General features: G+C 41.2%; 1 protein-coding gene across 2 annotated transcripts in view; it reads right to left on the minus strand.

The window, feature by feature from the left end:
• Positions 1–16,178, minus strand: part of PHF14 (PHD finger protein 14) — a 296,760-nt gene that overhangs the window by 36,702 nt on the left and 243,880 nt on the right. For both annotated transcript variants that reach the window (XM_074945849.1, XM_074945850.1), the window contains one exon: positions 3,976–4,089. In XM_074945849.1, the coding sequence (XP_074801950.1) occupies positions 3,976–4,089 (114 nt within the window). The remainder of the gene's footprint in view (positions 1–3,975; positions 4,090–16,178) is intronic.

Consider the following 16,178-nt stretch of genomic DNA (forward strand, 5'->3'; position numbering starts at 1 on the left):
TAAGGTGTGCATTTTGTGGATTTAGTAAAAAATTGTACTGTGCATGGTTACTACATGAATTATAAAGATATGAACTAATTCTGCAGCTGGATCTTCCTACATAAAATCCTGCTGAAGTCAATTCGGCTCCACATGGGTGCAAAGGTCTACCCCTGCAGATCAGATTGCAGGATCTGTTGAATCCAAATTAGTTTTCCTCGAAACAATGAAAGGCACTCCTCCTCAAAAAGGACCATTTCCATCCCAAATTTCATCTTTTAACCTTCAGCCATGTGGACTGTAGGCCAGTCACTATATATAAAATGAGAAAAGTGCCATTTCCTCACTTTCCTCACATAAAAGCAGCTGAACTATAATTGCTCCAACCTTAAAAGAAAAAAGAAAGCTGTCATGCAGAATAAGCATGAGCATGTTCAGCAAATTACAGGTGAGTGAAAATAAAGTCTGGTGTTATGATGGAAACTGTTATATAACCTTAACTCCAGCAGCTCTTCATTATAATAAAGCAGAAAACGTCCTTATGTGTTTAGTATGGATTTTGTGAGTGATATGGATGTTGTGAGTACAACAGTATTATAAACCAACTACAAATTTTAGCTTTTATTCAGAAGAGCGTAAGTGTTGAAACTACAGAAACAAGATATCTAACTTAAAGCATGATATTGTAAAACAATTATTTTTAACTACCATGTTTCTGCATCCCATGTACTCTAATCTACAATAACTGCCTTAGTCCCTAATGTCACACAAGTAAGGCAAAAACACCAAACTGCAAAGATGTTATTAACGTTTTATGATTATTTGTGTTGTGATAGTGTCCCAAGCCCTAAATAAGGTTCAGAGCTCTTTATTATCTATGCACTGTGAACATATATGTGGACATGGTCACTACCACAAAGAGATTACAATCTAATTTGAAACAAGACAAGTATAATAAAGATCATGAGGGAAGAAGGGTAGAACAGGAGCAGATCCCACCTTGTCATTCTATTCACCCAGGGTGAAGCTCTTTTAGCAGTCAGAGAGAAAGGGAAGCTAGGAATTTTGCTGTGAATTCTGTTAACAAGAACAAAACCAACAAAAAACTACTCTGATAGTTCAACACACACACACACAATGAACAAATATTAGAATTAGCAACAAATTACAGAAAATTCCCAAGAATATTGGATTCAGATTGGTGTATCTGAGACAAAGACATCATTGGCAGATAAAAATTCTAGTTTATAGAAACTGATCTGGAACTTTTAGGCTGGGATGTTTCACAGTTTGTACTCACCATGAACTGTTTTCCTCCTGCCTCCCTCAATTCTGAATCCCTCTTTTTGATCACCATCTTCATTATTTCTCACTTGCTCTCCTCCTGCTCCTGTTAATGCCACACTTTTGAACCCTTCAGTCTATTTAACATTCTGACTTCTCTATTTCCCTCTCCTATTTCCATCTCTTTGGGTGATTACATGTTTTTTTACCTAACAACTGTCTTCCTATCAGCACTTCATGGGCCACGTTCGGATGGGACACAAATTATGGTATAAATTATTCCTTGATAAAATGGTATATGTCACTCCCAATATTAGCTGGTGTAATTTACACATTGACAGTGTTGTAGTGAGAAAAGTCAACTGAAAGGATTGTTAATGAAGGTGTAAGATAAAGCAGTGCCTCTCAGACATGTTTCCAGTTAGAAACAAGGCCTTCCATGTGTAAGTCACATTAATTTGCATTTACGATGAGTTACCAATGTACAACTTACACCAATTATATCCTGGTGTGGGCTCGGAATTAGGTAAGATACCATCGTTCCTCTCCTCTACCACTCAAAGTCCCCTGTAAACCCAACCCTAACTTCTCTCCCTGTCTCACCTCTCGCTAGTCTTGCTTATGCTATAGTGAGCCTCTTTGAAGACAGTCTTATTCCCTCACAGACTGCCTATATGTTTGTCCTTCCCTTGTTCAGCTGGCTAAACAATATCACCCTCAATTAGTCCTAAAGCCTTAACATCACTTCTCTGTCTTCCATCCTCCTCCTTGAACTGGCTAGGGTTCTCCTCCCAAAAATTTCAGACTTTTTCAAGGACAAAATTCGTATAATTATCCATCTTTCCCTTCTTATTCTTTTTTCCTCTTCCTCTATCTGTCATCATTCACTCCTTTCTCTGAAACCCATCTTTCCCCTCCCATCCACCGCTAATCTCATGACATGTACTTTTAATCTTGACCTCTCCATTGGAGATAAGTGCCAGAGAAACATCCAGAAACTGTGCCAGAATCAGTGCCAATCACTGGAGCAAATTGGCAAAGCCAGAAATTAGGAGCCAGAATTTATGAATATTAATAGACCAAGCTATTCTCTGCTATTCAGCGCATTATACAGAATTATTAGTAATAATTTGTATTATATTGTCCTGGGGGATGGGACCACTTAGGTGGGATAAACTGACCATCATTTCAAGATCTAAAAGTAATGGTATTTCCACAGAATAAATGGGTAAACTGGTGATCTCACTTCAGACGGAATTGTAATAATCACTGAATGTCCTGTGGTAAAGGACTCTGTTCTTTTTTGCTGGATATAGTGACAAGACTATCAGGGGAGAGCAGGATGTTCCAGAAGATATTAAAATAGCTCTAAAAATAGCACCAGGAGACTAAAGAAAGGGCCCAACATTAGAGGAACCATATTTCCATTGATATTGAACGGCAAAAATTCTATGTCCTTCTTTATGAGGAGGACTGTAGCCAGAAGAACACAGCATATATATGGTTTCAATATAATGACCACTTCATCTGATAATGTTTCCTGACAGGTCTATAGTAAAGAAAGGAATATCTAAAATTCTTAGGGGCTCTGGGGAAGTAGAAAATTAAGGCTTCTCCTCAGGGGCTGAGGTGGTACCCCAATTTCAATAAGACATTTTGAAATTGGAAACAGTCATCCCCTAAAAAGATGTTTCCCACTATAGGAGAGGGTCAGGACTTCGAAATTTGCAGAAAGCCTATCTTCCCTGTTATGGAAGGGTACCCATGAAGTAGGTTCAGAGACAGAATGAGCCACATTATGGAGTTCAGTCACAAGCTGGCACCTGTAGTGTGGACTTTGATGCTGTCCTTTTAGAGGTGCTGAAGGTTCACTCAACTGCTGTCTTTTGTAACATTTTAGCAACATTTCTATAATTTGTCATGCCATTAAAATCACATAGAAAGAGAGAACAGAAATGCCAAGTTGTCAGCCACATAATCAAAGAACCTTTTAAGAACTCTATCTACTGTACATGCTTTCCTAGGGAAAATCAAATAATGGCATTCAATAGGTAGGGAGGATTTGCTATCCAAGTGGGAGCTACTGCTGAGCTGACTTTAGGGACTGAGGACCAAGGTTTTATCATAGCAGTGGGGAGCCTGGCCATATGAATAGACCATGGACCTAGTATCTTGTGCCAGCAAGGTGTTCTTAATGAAGGCTAAAACAGACAGTCAATTCTTTGTCAAGATTCCTTTCCTTACAAATGAGGGGGAAGTTCCCTTCAGATCATGGCCAACATAACCTAGTCAAGTTTACTTCTGAGAAGTTTGGCAATAGCTTTACATAAACAAAAATCCTCTAATAATCAGAGTCCATTTCTTCTGACTTCCCCAGGGTTTGAAGAAATTCTTGCTGTCATGAGTGTATGAGAAATAAGGAATGAGCAAAATATTTTCAAGTATTCCTGGAAAGGCTAGTCATTCATTATGAGAGTCTCAGTTAACAGTAGACAGAATGGGCTTAGCTAATGGAGAGCATTGGTTGAGGCCCTAGGCATTGCAGCAGGCATTAGGTCTTAGGTGCCAGGGACACAGTGTGGAAGGGTCAGCCAGACCTCTAGGTTTAACGAAGGGTTTGCTATAAGTAAAATAAGACCAGGCAAGAAAAATTGCAGGAAAACCAAAATACCCAACATAAATTTAGGAATAAATAGACACAGAATGTCCTACCTCTTCTGGATGTTTCTGTGCCACCACTACCAGCTCTTCAGAGATGCTTCTTGAAGTAGAGGGTACCACATTACCTGGGGCCTCTGAGACCACTTCATTTGACGGTTCAGAGTCCTGAGGGCAACAGAGACAAACAGACCCCTCAGAAGTGTATTGAAGTGGTACTCCACAAAAGAGAGACTTTTTAGAGGTACTGTGGTCTGAACACAGGCATGGAAGACAGGAACTTCTAAATCCTAAAAACCTTCTAACTTGCGCAAGTCATTTAACTTCTGTCTCAGTTTTTCCATCTGTAAAATGGGGGAATTATATATCTTACATAAGGGTATTGTGAGAATTAGTAAATATTTGTACAGTATTTGAAGATATACAGTTGTATATTAGTATTAGTATTATCTTAACTCCTGCCCTCCCTTTCCTTTCATGTGGAAAGGAAAAAATAATCTTCTTCCAACTTGAATGAGTAGATTCTGCAATCAGCTGGGAGCAAGGCAGAACAAGAACTGAAAAACAAAGCACTTAAGAGGTAATTATAAGTATTGCTTAAGTCTTCAAACACAATCTGACTAGTACTTCTACCTACCAGTGAAGCAGAGAACTTGCCACTTGCATCCTACTTGCTTCTATTATTTAAAGCTTAATTACACATATTTAAGCATTAGAGAAAACAGACATGAGTACACTAAAACCATATGTGTTTGGCAAATCAATAAATACCATTAAGGGCAGAATTTGTCCCACTTTCATGTGCTTCCCCAATGAGTCCTTAGGTTAGATTCAAAGGTGAGGTAAATGGCTGTAAGAGTTGCATAAAATATTTAATTTCGTCTTAAACTGGAGAAGAGGTAAAATAGTGGAATGATCTGCAATTCTCTGTATGTGCAAAATGACTATCTTAAAACCCAGAGAAGAGATGGAGGTGGTTGAAAGATTGTACTCAAAGAGTAGTTATCAATAGTTTGCTGTCAAACTATGAGGGCATCCATAGTGAGGTCCAATTGGGATCTATCCCAGGCCCGGTACTATTCAACATTTTCATTGGTGACATGGATAATGGAGTGGAGAATATGCTTATAAAATCTGTGGATGACACTAAGCTGGGAAGGGTTGCAAGCATTTTGGAAGATAGGATTAGAATTCAAAATGACTGTGACAAATTGGAAAATTGGTCTCCAATTAGCAAGATGAAATTCAATAAAGACAAGTGCAAAGTACTTCACTGAGGAAAGAAAAATCCAATGCACAAATACAAAATGGGGAATAATTGACTAGGCCGTAGTACTGCTGAAAAGGATCTGGGGGTTATAGTGGATCACAAATTGAATAAGTGTCAACAGTGTGATGCTGTTGAGAAAAAGGCTAATATCATTCTGCAGTGTATTAAGAAAAGTGTATACGTAAGACACGGGGGGTAATTGTTTGTTCTGCTTAGTACTGCTGAGGCCACAGCTGGAGTACTGTGTCCAGTTTTGGGTACCATACTGTAAGAAAGATGTGGACAAATTGGAGGAAAGCAACAAAAATGATTAAAGATTTAGAAAACCTGTCCTTTGAGTAAAGGTAAAAAAAAAGGGGGCATTTTAGAATTGAGAAAAGATTACTTCAAATATGTTAAGGGCTGTTTTAAAAGGATAGGGATCAATCTTTCTCCATGTCCACTGAAGACAGCACAAGAAGTAATTGGCTTAATCTGCAAGGAATATTTAGGTTAAATATTAGGAACACTTGCTAACTATAAGGATAGCTAAGTACTGCAATAGGTTACCAAGGGAAGTTGTGGAATCCTCGTCATTAGAGGTTTTTAAGAACAGGTTAGACTAACTAACCTAACTAACTAACTAAACTACTAACCCCATCAGGCATAGTCTAGGGCCTGGTCTACACTATGAGTTTATGTCGGATTTAACAGCGTTAAATCCGAATTAACCCTGCACCCATCCACACAACAAAGCCATTTTTTCGACATAAAGAGCTCTTAAATCCGATTTCTGTACTCCTCCCCAATGAGGGGATTAGCGCTGAAATTGACATCGCCGTTTCAAATTAGGGTTAGTGTGGATGCAATTTGAAGGTATTGGCCTCCGGGAACTATCCCACAGTGCACCATTGTGACCGCTCTGGACAGCACTCTGAACTTGGATTCACTGGCCAGGTGTACAGGAAAAGCCCCGGGAACTTTTGAATCTCATTTCCTGTTTGGCCAGGCGAGCTCATCAGCACAGGTGACCATGCAGTCCCAGAATCGAAAAAGAGCTCCAGCATGGACCGAACAGGAGGTACTGGATCTGATCGCTGTGTGGGGAAGCAAATCCGTGCTATCAGAACTACGTTCCAAAAGACAAAATGCCAAAACATTTCAAAAAATCTCAGAGGCCATGAGGGACAGAGGCTACATCAGGGACGCAACACAGTGCCACGTGAAACTTAAGTAGTTCAGACAAGCGTACCAGAAAACCAAAGAATCAAACGGATGCTCCAGGACAGAGCCCCAGACATGCCGCTTCTATGCTGAGCTGCATGCAATTCTAGGGGGGGCAGCCACCACTACCCCACCCCTCTCCGTGGACTCCGATGATGGGGTACTTTCCGCCATGGCTGAGGATTTTGTGGATGGGGAAGATGATGATGAGGAGGACGAGCTTGGGGAGAGCACACAGCACACCATTCTCCCCGACAACCAGGATCTTTTTATCACCCTGACTGAAATACCCTTCCAACCCAACAAAGCCAGAGAAGGGACCTCTGGTGAGTGTACCTTTTTAAATATAATACATGTTATAAAAGCAAACGTTTTTTAATGATTAAGTAGCCCTGAGGACTTGGGATGCATTCGTGGCCAGTACTGCTACTGGAAAAGTCTGTTAACGTGTCTGGGGATGGAGTGGAAATCCTCCAGGGACATTTCCATGAGGCTGTCCTGGAGGTACTCTAAAAGCCTTTGCGGAAGGTTTCTGGGGAGAGCAGCCTTATTCCGTCCTCCATGGTAGGACACTTTACCACGCCATGCTAGTAGCAAGTAATCTGGTATCATTGCATGACAAAGCCTGGCAGCATATGGTCCCGGTGTTTGCTGGCATTCAAGCAACATCCGTTCTTTATCTCTCTGTGTTATCCTCAGGAGAGTGATATCGTTCATGGTAACCTGGTTGAAATAGGGGAATTTGATTAAGGGGACATTCAGAGGTGCCCGTTCCTACTGGGCTGTTTGCCTGTGCCTGAAAAGAAATCCTCCCCGCAGTTAGCCACGCGTTGGGAGGGGGGGCCATTGGCACTGAGTTGTTCGCGTTTGGCTAGCTGTGATCTTCCCTGATACCAGCCGTGATCTTCCCTGATACCAGCCAGGCGGTGAGGGGAGGGGAAAAGCGATCATCCCAGAGAACTGGATGGGGGGAAGGGGTTAGTTTGTTTTCTGCTGCTGCACGTTAACAGGAAAACTGCAGCACTAAATGGCCAACTCAACGGGCTTTGCTTGGTATGGGAAAGGAGGGGGCTGCTGTTATGAAGGTTGCAGAAACCGAAAGACTATGGCTTACCATGGCTGCCTGCATGCCGAATTCTGTTGCCCAGCCCTGCGTGTGTGATCTCTAACACCAAAGCCGCAGGCACTCAATATAAGATGCAAAATGCGACCTTGTACCAAAATCACATGCTATGGAATGTGAATAGTGCTGTTCACCGTGAAAGAGTATAGCCATTGTTCTGTAAAATGTATCTTTTTAAATACTTCACTCCCTTTTTTTCCTCCAGCAGCTGCAAATGTTTCAAGCCTCCCTCCTCCGTCCCAAAGGCTATCTCAGATAAGGTGGCGAAAAAACGCACACGTGATGAAATGTTCTCTGAGCTCATGCAGTCGTCCGGCACTGACAGAGCTGTGTGGAGGGACACAATAGCAGAGTACAGGACGGTGGCCGATGAACATGAGGAGAGGTGGCGGCAGGAAGATCAGAGGAGGCATGAGGAAATGCTGGGGCTACTGCGAGATCAAATGGACATGCTCCGGCGTCTGGTGGAGGCTCATGAACAGCAGCAGGATCACAGACTGCCACTGCAGCCCCTGTTTAACCGCCCTCCCTCCTCCCTAAGTTCCATAGCCTCCTCACCCAGACACCCAAGAACACGGGGGGAGGAGAGAAGGGGAGGGGAGGCTCCGGGCACCACTCCACCCCAGTGGACAGCCCAAGCAACAGAAGGCTGGTATTCGACAAGTTTTAAAGTGGCCTTTTCCTTCCCTCCTACCCTCCTCCCACACCCCACTCGGGCTACCTTGTGAGTTATCTCCCTATTTTTATAATCAATTAATAAAGAATACATGTTTTTTAAATGATAGTGACTTTATTTCCTTTGCAAGCAAGCTGTGATCGAAGGCGGGAGGGCGGGTGGCTTACAGGGAATTAGAGTCAACCAAGGGGGCGGGTTTTCATCAAGGAGAAACAAACAGAAGTGTCACACAGTACCCTGGCCAGTCATGAAACTGGTTTTCAAAGCTTCTCTGATGCACACCGCTTCCTGCTGTGCTCCATGCTTGCCGTGGTATGGCGTCTGCACAGGTAATTCAAGAAAAAAGATGCAAAATGATTGTCTGCCCTTGCTTTCATGGAGGGGGGGAGGGAAGGGAGGCCTGACGATATGTACCCAGAACCACCTGCAACAATGTTTTAGCCCCATCAGGCACTGGGATCTCTACCCAGAATTCAAATGGGCGGTGGAGACTGCGGGAACTGTGGGATAGCTACCCACAGTGCAACGCTCCGGACGTCAATGGTTGCCTCCGCACTGTGGACACACTCTGCCAACTACATGCACTTAGAGCATTTGTGTGGGGACACACACAATCGATTGTATAAAAATGTTTTCTACAAAACCGACTTCTATAAATTCGACCTAATTTCGTAGTGTAGACAAGGCCTGGACTAGATGACCTCTCGAGGTCCTTTACAGTCCTACATTTTTATGATTCTGTGATTGCCATGTGTGTACCATATTCCTGTTAGGTGCTTTTCCTGTTACTCCCCATCAGTGTGCAGGTTAAACTTGCAACCAACTACAAACCAAATCAGAGTAAGTAACACTACTTTATCACTTTTAACCAACATGCAATTTACACCACTCTTTATGTCACTACTGAGTTTGATCCAAAAATTCCGTGGGAGCTGTGGTTCACTTATATTAAGTTTGAATTTGGCCCAATAGGGTTAGAGAGGTGTAACTGAAAAGAAAATCTGGTCCATTTCCTTTTTCCTTTTGTTTTTAATGAATGCTCCCAAATCTAGCACTAGATTCAATAAACATTTCACCTACTGTATAATCTATGACATCCAAACCCCATTCAAATCTGTTTTGTGGCTAATTGAAAGCTAATGTAGAACATAAAACTATGTAAAGTTCTTACTGAATCTGTCCATCAGACGCTTTAACAATACAGTATTATTATTAGTGAATGCACAAGTGATATAATAAACATGGAAAGATGCTGAAAATATAAAATATAAAGTAGGAAGATAAAACAGATATTAAAAGTACAAAAAGAAAAAATGTCAAAAGGACTTGGGTAGATATCACATGTTTTATCCATTCAACAGTCTCAGGATCAGCAGTGTGGAGTCTTGAAAGTCCCCCTGATAGACCAGCATGAGATGAGCAGTCATTTAGTAGATGTGCAGGATCCTCAACTGCAGCTACAAAAGGGCTGTTCCTGAGTCCCTGGGTGTGCTCATTTGCCACACACCTCACCAACCAGCATATGAAACAGCTAAACCTCCATCAGAGTAGCGTGGCAGTATGAGTCTTATGAGGCTGAGTGATGAGGAAGCAGATTTTTACAGACTGAGCAGCTTGTTCCCATTCTGTTTGGCAGCATCCACCATAGATATGGTTGGTATCATAGTCTAGATAGGTCTTCCGCTGATGAGTCAGTGGCAAGGCGTTTTCTATATATATTTGAAAAGTGGAAGTTGTGGCATTTCCTGGATTTGGTCAAGGAGTTTCTTTGCTGCAATATAACCCTTGATGTTAGGAGGCAGGATATTAGAGAGGACTGGTAGCCTGTGAACCTTTTTTTGGTGCCATAGGTCCTGTTATTCTCATTGTTTGATTCAATTGTACATCAAATAATGGTTTGGGGAATTTAATCACACAGGAGCACAGTACTCTCCAACTAAGCAATGATCTAGCACTGAGTTACACAGTGTTTGCACAATTCCTCAGTCGAGACCCCATGCTTATTTAAGATGCCATTTCTGCATGTAATCTTCGGATTAACCTTGGTTAGATGGTCCTTGTAGGTGAGTGTACCAACTAGAGTTACTTCTACATATAATGGCTTTGGGTCATGTGTCTGTCATTCTCCATTCAAGAAGATATTGAGCTCTCAGTGTTGTGGCATGGTTGAGATGGAAGCATGACAACATTGTATCTGACCCACTGGGCTTACGTCTCCACTTCTTGCATTAGCTACTGATTACTGCAATATTTTGATTTAGGATGTCCTCAAACTTTTTGAAATTTCTCTCTCTTGAAGCAAGGTAGATGTAATCTGCATATTGAATGGCCTTGAAATTGTTGGAAGCAGGTCATTCATAAATATATTGAAAAAAGTTAGAGCAAGAACATATCCCTGTAGCCCATGAAAGCTTATGCTCTAATACATTTATTAGTCTCTAAGGTGCCAAAAGTACTCCTGTTCTTTTTGTGGATACAGACTAACACGGCTGCTACTCTGAAACATATCCCTGTGTGAGTCTGTTTTTCTGAGTCCTTCAGCTTCCTTGACTATGGGATGCTGTTCCAGAAAGAAGGTCTGCTGGGAGGAGATGGGTCCTGCCTGACCAAGAAGGGGAAGAGCATCTTCATGCACTGACTTGGCAATGTAGTGAGGAGGGCTTTAAACTAGGTTCAAAGGGGGCAGACAACAAAAGCCCACAGCTAATCATAAACAGAGGTTTAAGATGTTGGGCAGGGGGTCATGGAAAAGTACAATAAGATTATAGGAGCAACAAAAGGGAAATCAGTGGGGGAATGTGCTCAACATCTTAGATGTCTATACACAAAAGCAAGGAGTATGTGGAATAAACAGGAAGAACTGGAAGTATTAGTGCACAAGCTAAATTATGACTTAATTGGTGTCACAGAGATTTGATGGGATAAGTCTCATGACTAGAATATTGGTTTATTCAGGAAGGGGAAAAACAGAGGCGGTATTGCACTATGTATCAAGAATATGTATTTGTTCTGAGGTCCAGAAGGAGGCGAGAGGTAGACCAGATATAAGGGGTAAAAAATAGGGTGATATTATGGTAGGTGTGCACTATAAACCATCAATTTAGTAAGAAGAGGTGGATGAGGCATTTCTAGAACAACCAACAGAAATATTGAAAACAAAAGATCAGGTAGTAGTGGGGAAATTTAACTACACAGACATCCGTTGAAAAGTAACATGGCAAAAGACCACATTCCAGTAAGTTCTTAGTATGTATTGAGGAAAACTTTTTTGTTTGAGAAAGGGGAGAAGTAACCTGGGGGACAGACAATTAAGACTTGCTTGTGATCAATGGGGACGAATTGGTAGCAAATCTGAAGGTGGAAAGCACTTTGGGTGAAACTGATCATGAAATGATAGATATTCTAAATAGATTCTAAGGAAATGAAGGAGTTAGGGTAGCAAAATAATGTCAATGGAGTTCAAAGATGCAAACTAGCAAAATCAGAGAATCGGTAGGAAAGTTCGCGTGGGAAAAAAATCTAAGGGAAAAACTGTTCAGGAGAGCTGGCAGATTTTTAAGGGAACATTAAAGGCACAACTGCAAACTGCTAATGTGAAGGAAAGATAGGAACAGGCCAATATGGCTCCATCCAGGAGCTCTTTAATTACTTGAAAATAAAAAAAGAATCCCCCCAAAAGTAGAAACATGGACAAATAACTAAGGCGAAGTATAAAAGAATTTCACAAGCATCTAGGGACAAAATCAGAAAGGCTAATGCACAAAATGAGCTACACCTAGCAAGGGACAGAAAAGGCAACAAGAAGAGGTTCTATAAATACATTATGAGCAAGAAAAAGACAAAGGAAAGTGTAGATCCTTTGCTTAGCAGAGAAGGAGAGTTAATAATGGATGACCTCAAGAAGGCTGACATGTTTAAAGCTTGTTTTGCTTCAGTTAAGGTTAATGGTAACCAGATACTTAATACAGTTAATATTAACAACAAGAAGAAAGGAATGCAATGCAAAATAGAGAAAGAACAAATTAAAGAATATTTAGATAAGTTAGATGTATTCAAGTTGGCAGGGCCTGACAAAATGCATCTTTGGGTACTTAAGGAACTAGCTTAAGCAATTTCAGAACCATTCACAATTATCTTTGAGAACTCATGGAGCATCGTTGAGGTTCCAGAGGACTTGAGAAAGTCAAACATAGTACCTAACTTTAAAAATGGGAATAAGGAGTGCCAGGGAATTATAGAACAATCAGCCAACTTCAATATCTGGAAAGATACTAGAGATACTGGAACAAACTTTTAAATAATTCATTTGTAAGCACCTAGCAAATAGTAGGGTTATAAGGAACAGCCAGCATGGGTTTGTCAAGAACAAAACATGACAAACCAACCTACTTTCCTTCTTTGGCAGGGATGCTGACCTAGTGGATGGGGAGAAGAGTAAATGGGATATATCTTGATTTTAGTAAGGCTTTTGACACAGTCTCACATGACAATCTCATAAGCAAACTAGAGAAATGAGGTCTAGATGAAATTACTGTAAGGTGGGTTGAAACAACATACTCAAAGTGTAGTTATCAATAGTTCTTTGTCAAATTGGGAGGGAGTATCTACTGGCAACACTTAGGGGTCAGTCCTGGGTTCGATACTACTCAATATTTCCATTAATGTCTTGGATAATAGAGTGGAGAACATGCTTATAAAATGTGCAGATGACACCAAACTGGGAGGGGTTGCAATCACTATGCAGGGCAGGATTAGAATTCAAAACCACTTTGACAAATTGGAGAATTGGGCTGAAATCAACAAAATGAAATTCAGTAACGATGAGTGCAAAGTACTATGCTTGGGAAGGAAAAATCAAATGCACAAGTACAAAATGTGAACTAACTGGCTAGATGGTAGTGCTGCTGAAAAGGATCTGGAGGTGATAGTGGATCATAAATTGCACGAGTCAACAATATGATGCAGCGGTGAAAAAGGCTAATATCATTCTGCGGGGTTTTAACAGAAGTGTTGTACATAAGCCATGGGAGGTAACTGTCCCACACTTCTCAGCACTGGTGAGGCCTTGGCTGGAGTACTGTGTCCAAATTCTGGATGCCACACATTTGGAAAAATGTGGGCAAACTGGAAAGAATCCAGAGGAGAGCAACAAACGTGACAAAAGGTTTAGAAAATCTGACCTATGAGGAAAAGTTAAAAACCTGGGCATGTTTGGTCTTGAGAAAAGAAGACTGTTAGCAGTCTTCAAATATGCTTAATCTGCAATAAGAGAGATTTAGATTAGTGGTGGCCAACCTGTGGCTTTGGCGTCAGATGCGACTCTTCAGAAGTTAATATGTGGCTCCTTGTATAGGCACCGACTCCAGGGCTGGAGCTACAGGTGCCAACTTTCTAATGTGCCGGGGGGTGCTCACTGCTCAACCCCTGGCTCTGTCACAGGCCCCACCCCCACTTTACCCCTCCCCTGAGCCTGCCATGCCCTCGCTCCTCCCCCCCGCCCAAGAGCCTCCTGCACGCCATGAAACAGCTGAATGGCAGGTGTGGGGAGGGAGGGAGAGGCACTGCTCAACAGGGCTGCCGGTGGGCGGGAGGCGCTGGGAGCAGGGGAGAGCTAATGTGGGATCTGCTGACGTATTACTGTGGCTCTTTGGCACTGTACATTGATAAATTCTGGCTCCTTCTCAGGCTTAGGTTGGCCACTCCTGGATTAGACCTTATGGAAAACTTTCTAACCTTAAGTGTAGTTAAGTTCTGGAATAGGCTTCCAAGGGAGTTTGTGGAAACCGCATCATTGAGAGGCTTTTAAGAACAGGTTGGACAAACACCTTTCATGGATGGTCCCTTCTAGCCCCACATTTCTATAATTCTATATTCATCTTAGCTATCTTAGCTTAACTAGCACGTCTTGGTATTTGTCTATTTTGAAGCATCATTTCCTAAGCTATAATAACCCTGCAGGCAGGTAGTCCTATGTGAGGGAGGAACTTTTAGTAAATCTGCATTTTATTTTTAACATTACCCTTTGGTTCATCCTCCAATATATATGTATCTACATTAGGCTGGTCAAAATTTAAAACACTTTAAACACCTTCACTAGTTGATACTGTGGTTTTGATAACTGCATAGATTGCAACATTTTAAAATATGAAACAATTCTATAAATCTGTGCCAATTGGACTGTGTTTGTTATAATACTCATTACAAAAGTTATTTTAGATGTCATCACATAAAACACAGAAAATGTACTTTTGATATACCACTTTCCTTCTCTCTAGAGCCATTAATTGCAAGGATATCAAGCAATGCACTCTTGGAAATTGCAAGCTGAGATGCTCATTACTGACTTTCTCCAAGATAATGACCTCTAGAAAAAATAAATTCAAGTTTTATGTTGACACCGTGTTTGGAATTTAACCCAATATATCTGTTTGAACTCCCTGAATATATATTCAAAACACAAGAGGTGAACGGTCTGGGACAAACACTCCATTCACATTTTTGCTCATAACCAGATCCTTTGTTATGCTTTCAAGGAGGGCTATTTATACGTTGTAACTACCCTTAGGATTGCTTCCTATGTTGTTATTCTCTGATTTTTAAAAAAAAACAAACAAAAAAACAATAGAGTGCAACATTATTCAGACTCTTAAAACTAGAAAACAGAAAACAAGAGAAAAATTGCATTGAATATTTTTATATATTTATAGTAGTTGATTTAAAACTGGTTTTCAGTTCCCTGGTTTGAGAAACAAGATCTGCCCATTCCAGCATTGGGATCATGGAATCTCTGAGGTGAAGGAATGAGTAGCGGGAGGATGTTTATTGGGTTGTTTTTTTCCCCATGGCGGTTGGAGAGCATGAGAGAAGTCTTTAGGACTGTGAATGAGCCTCCATTAGGGTCTCTATAGGGAAATATAAATGATTTGTTGACTCCCTGTAGGAGAAGCAGGACACTGAGCAAAAAAATTACAAAACCAAGATAAAATATGGTTCTTCCTTCCATTGCCTCCCTTTCTTTACACAACTCCCTTTATGGCTTACAAGTAGAGGATCTGAATAACCTGTCTCATTCTATATCCTACCAGCTTAAGCTTCAGCGAGGAAAATTTACGCTACGCATCAGGAGGATCTTTTATAAGAACAATTAGAGGAGAAGCTGCTAGTGGAGAACGAAGAATCCCACCAATGAGAATATTTAGTCTAACACCCATCCCTCACGGAAGGGAGGGAAGGTTTAGAGATACTAATACCAGTCCTGTAACAGTGCAAGAGTGTCATAAATATCACAAAGCGGAAGAGAAACTAGATAACCGAATAAGATGTGCTCTCCAATTCAAATATTTCTGCAATACATATAAAAGCACTGTTTTCTAGACAGGGGACATGTGAAACACAGCTTTCAAATTTTATAGGGAGTCAATGTATATATTTAAAACCAGGCTTCTGAGGACAACTGCTCCTGTGCACGTTTAATTGACACAGTGGTAATAAAGCCAGAAGAAGCTGGAGTCTTGTCTATAATAGGGCTGCCCAGGTACTAACAATAAAATAAGTTATTGAGTGATAGTACTCATGAGTGGGAATTTTAGATGAGGTCCAGGTGTGCCAATAAATTGAAAGGATTATATTAGGGCTGTCCAATGGTTAAAAAATAATTAATCACAATTAATCGCGAGATTTGAAAAATAGTTGTGATTAATCGTAGTTTTAATCGCATTGTTAAACAATAATGGAATACCATTTATTTAAATATTTTTGGATGGTGGGGGGGTTACAGTGTGTGTGTTGGGGGGAAGAGAGTGAGAGTGTGTGTGTGTTGTGGGAGGGCTGTCTCTTTAAGCAGAGCACTCAGAAGCCTGAATGCTTTTTGAGCCAGCAGCAGCTGCTGTCAGCAGCACTCACTCCTGAGCCAGCAGCAGCAGACCCCCCTGTCCCCTGATCCCAGCTCAGCATTGACCGGGTACATGGGTGGGGGACACCCAGAC

The sequence above is a fragment of the Natator depressus genome, chromosome 2, assembly GCF_965152275.1.
Source record: "Natator depressus isolate rNatDep1 chromosome 2, rNatDep2.hap1, whole genome shotgun sequence".
In the NCBI taxonomy this organism is placed as follows: domain Eukaryota; kingdom Metazoa; phylum Chordata; order Testudines; family Cheloniidae; genus Natator; species Natator depressus.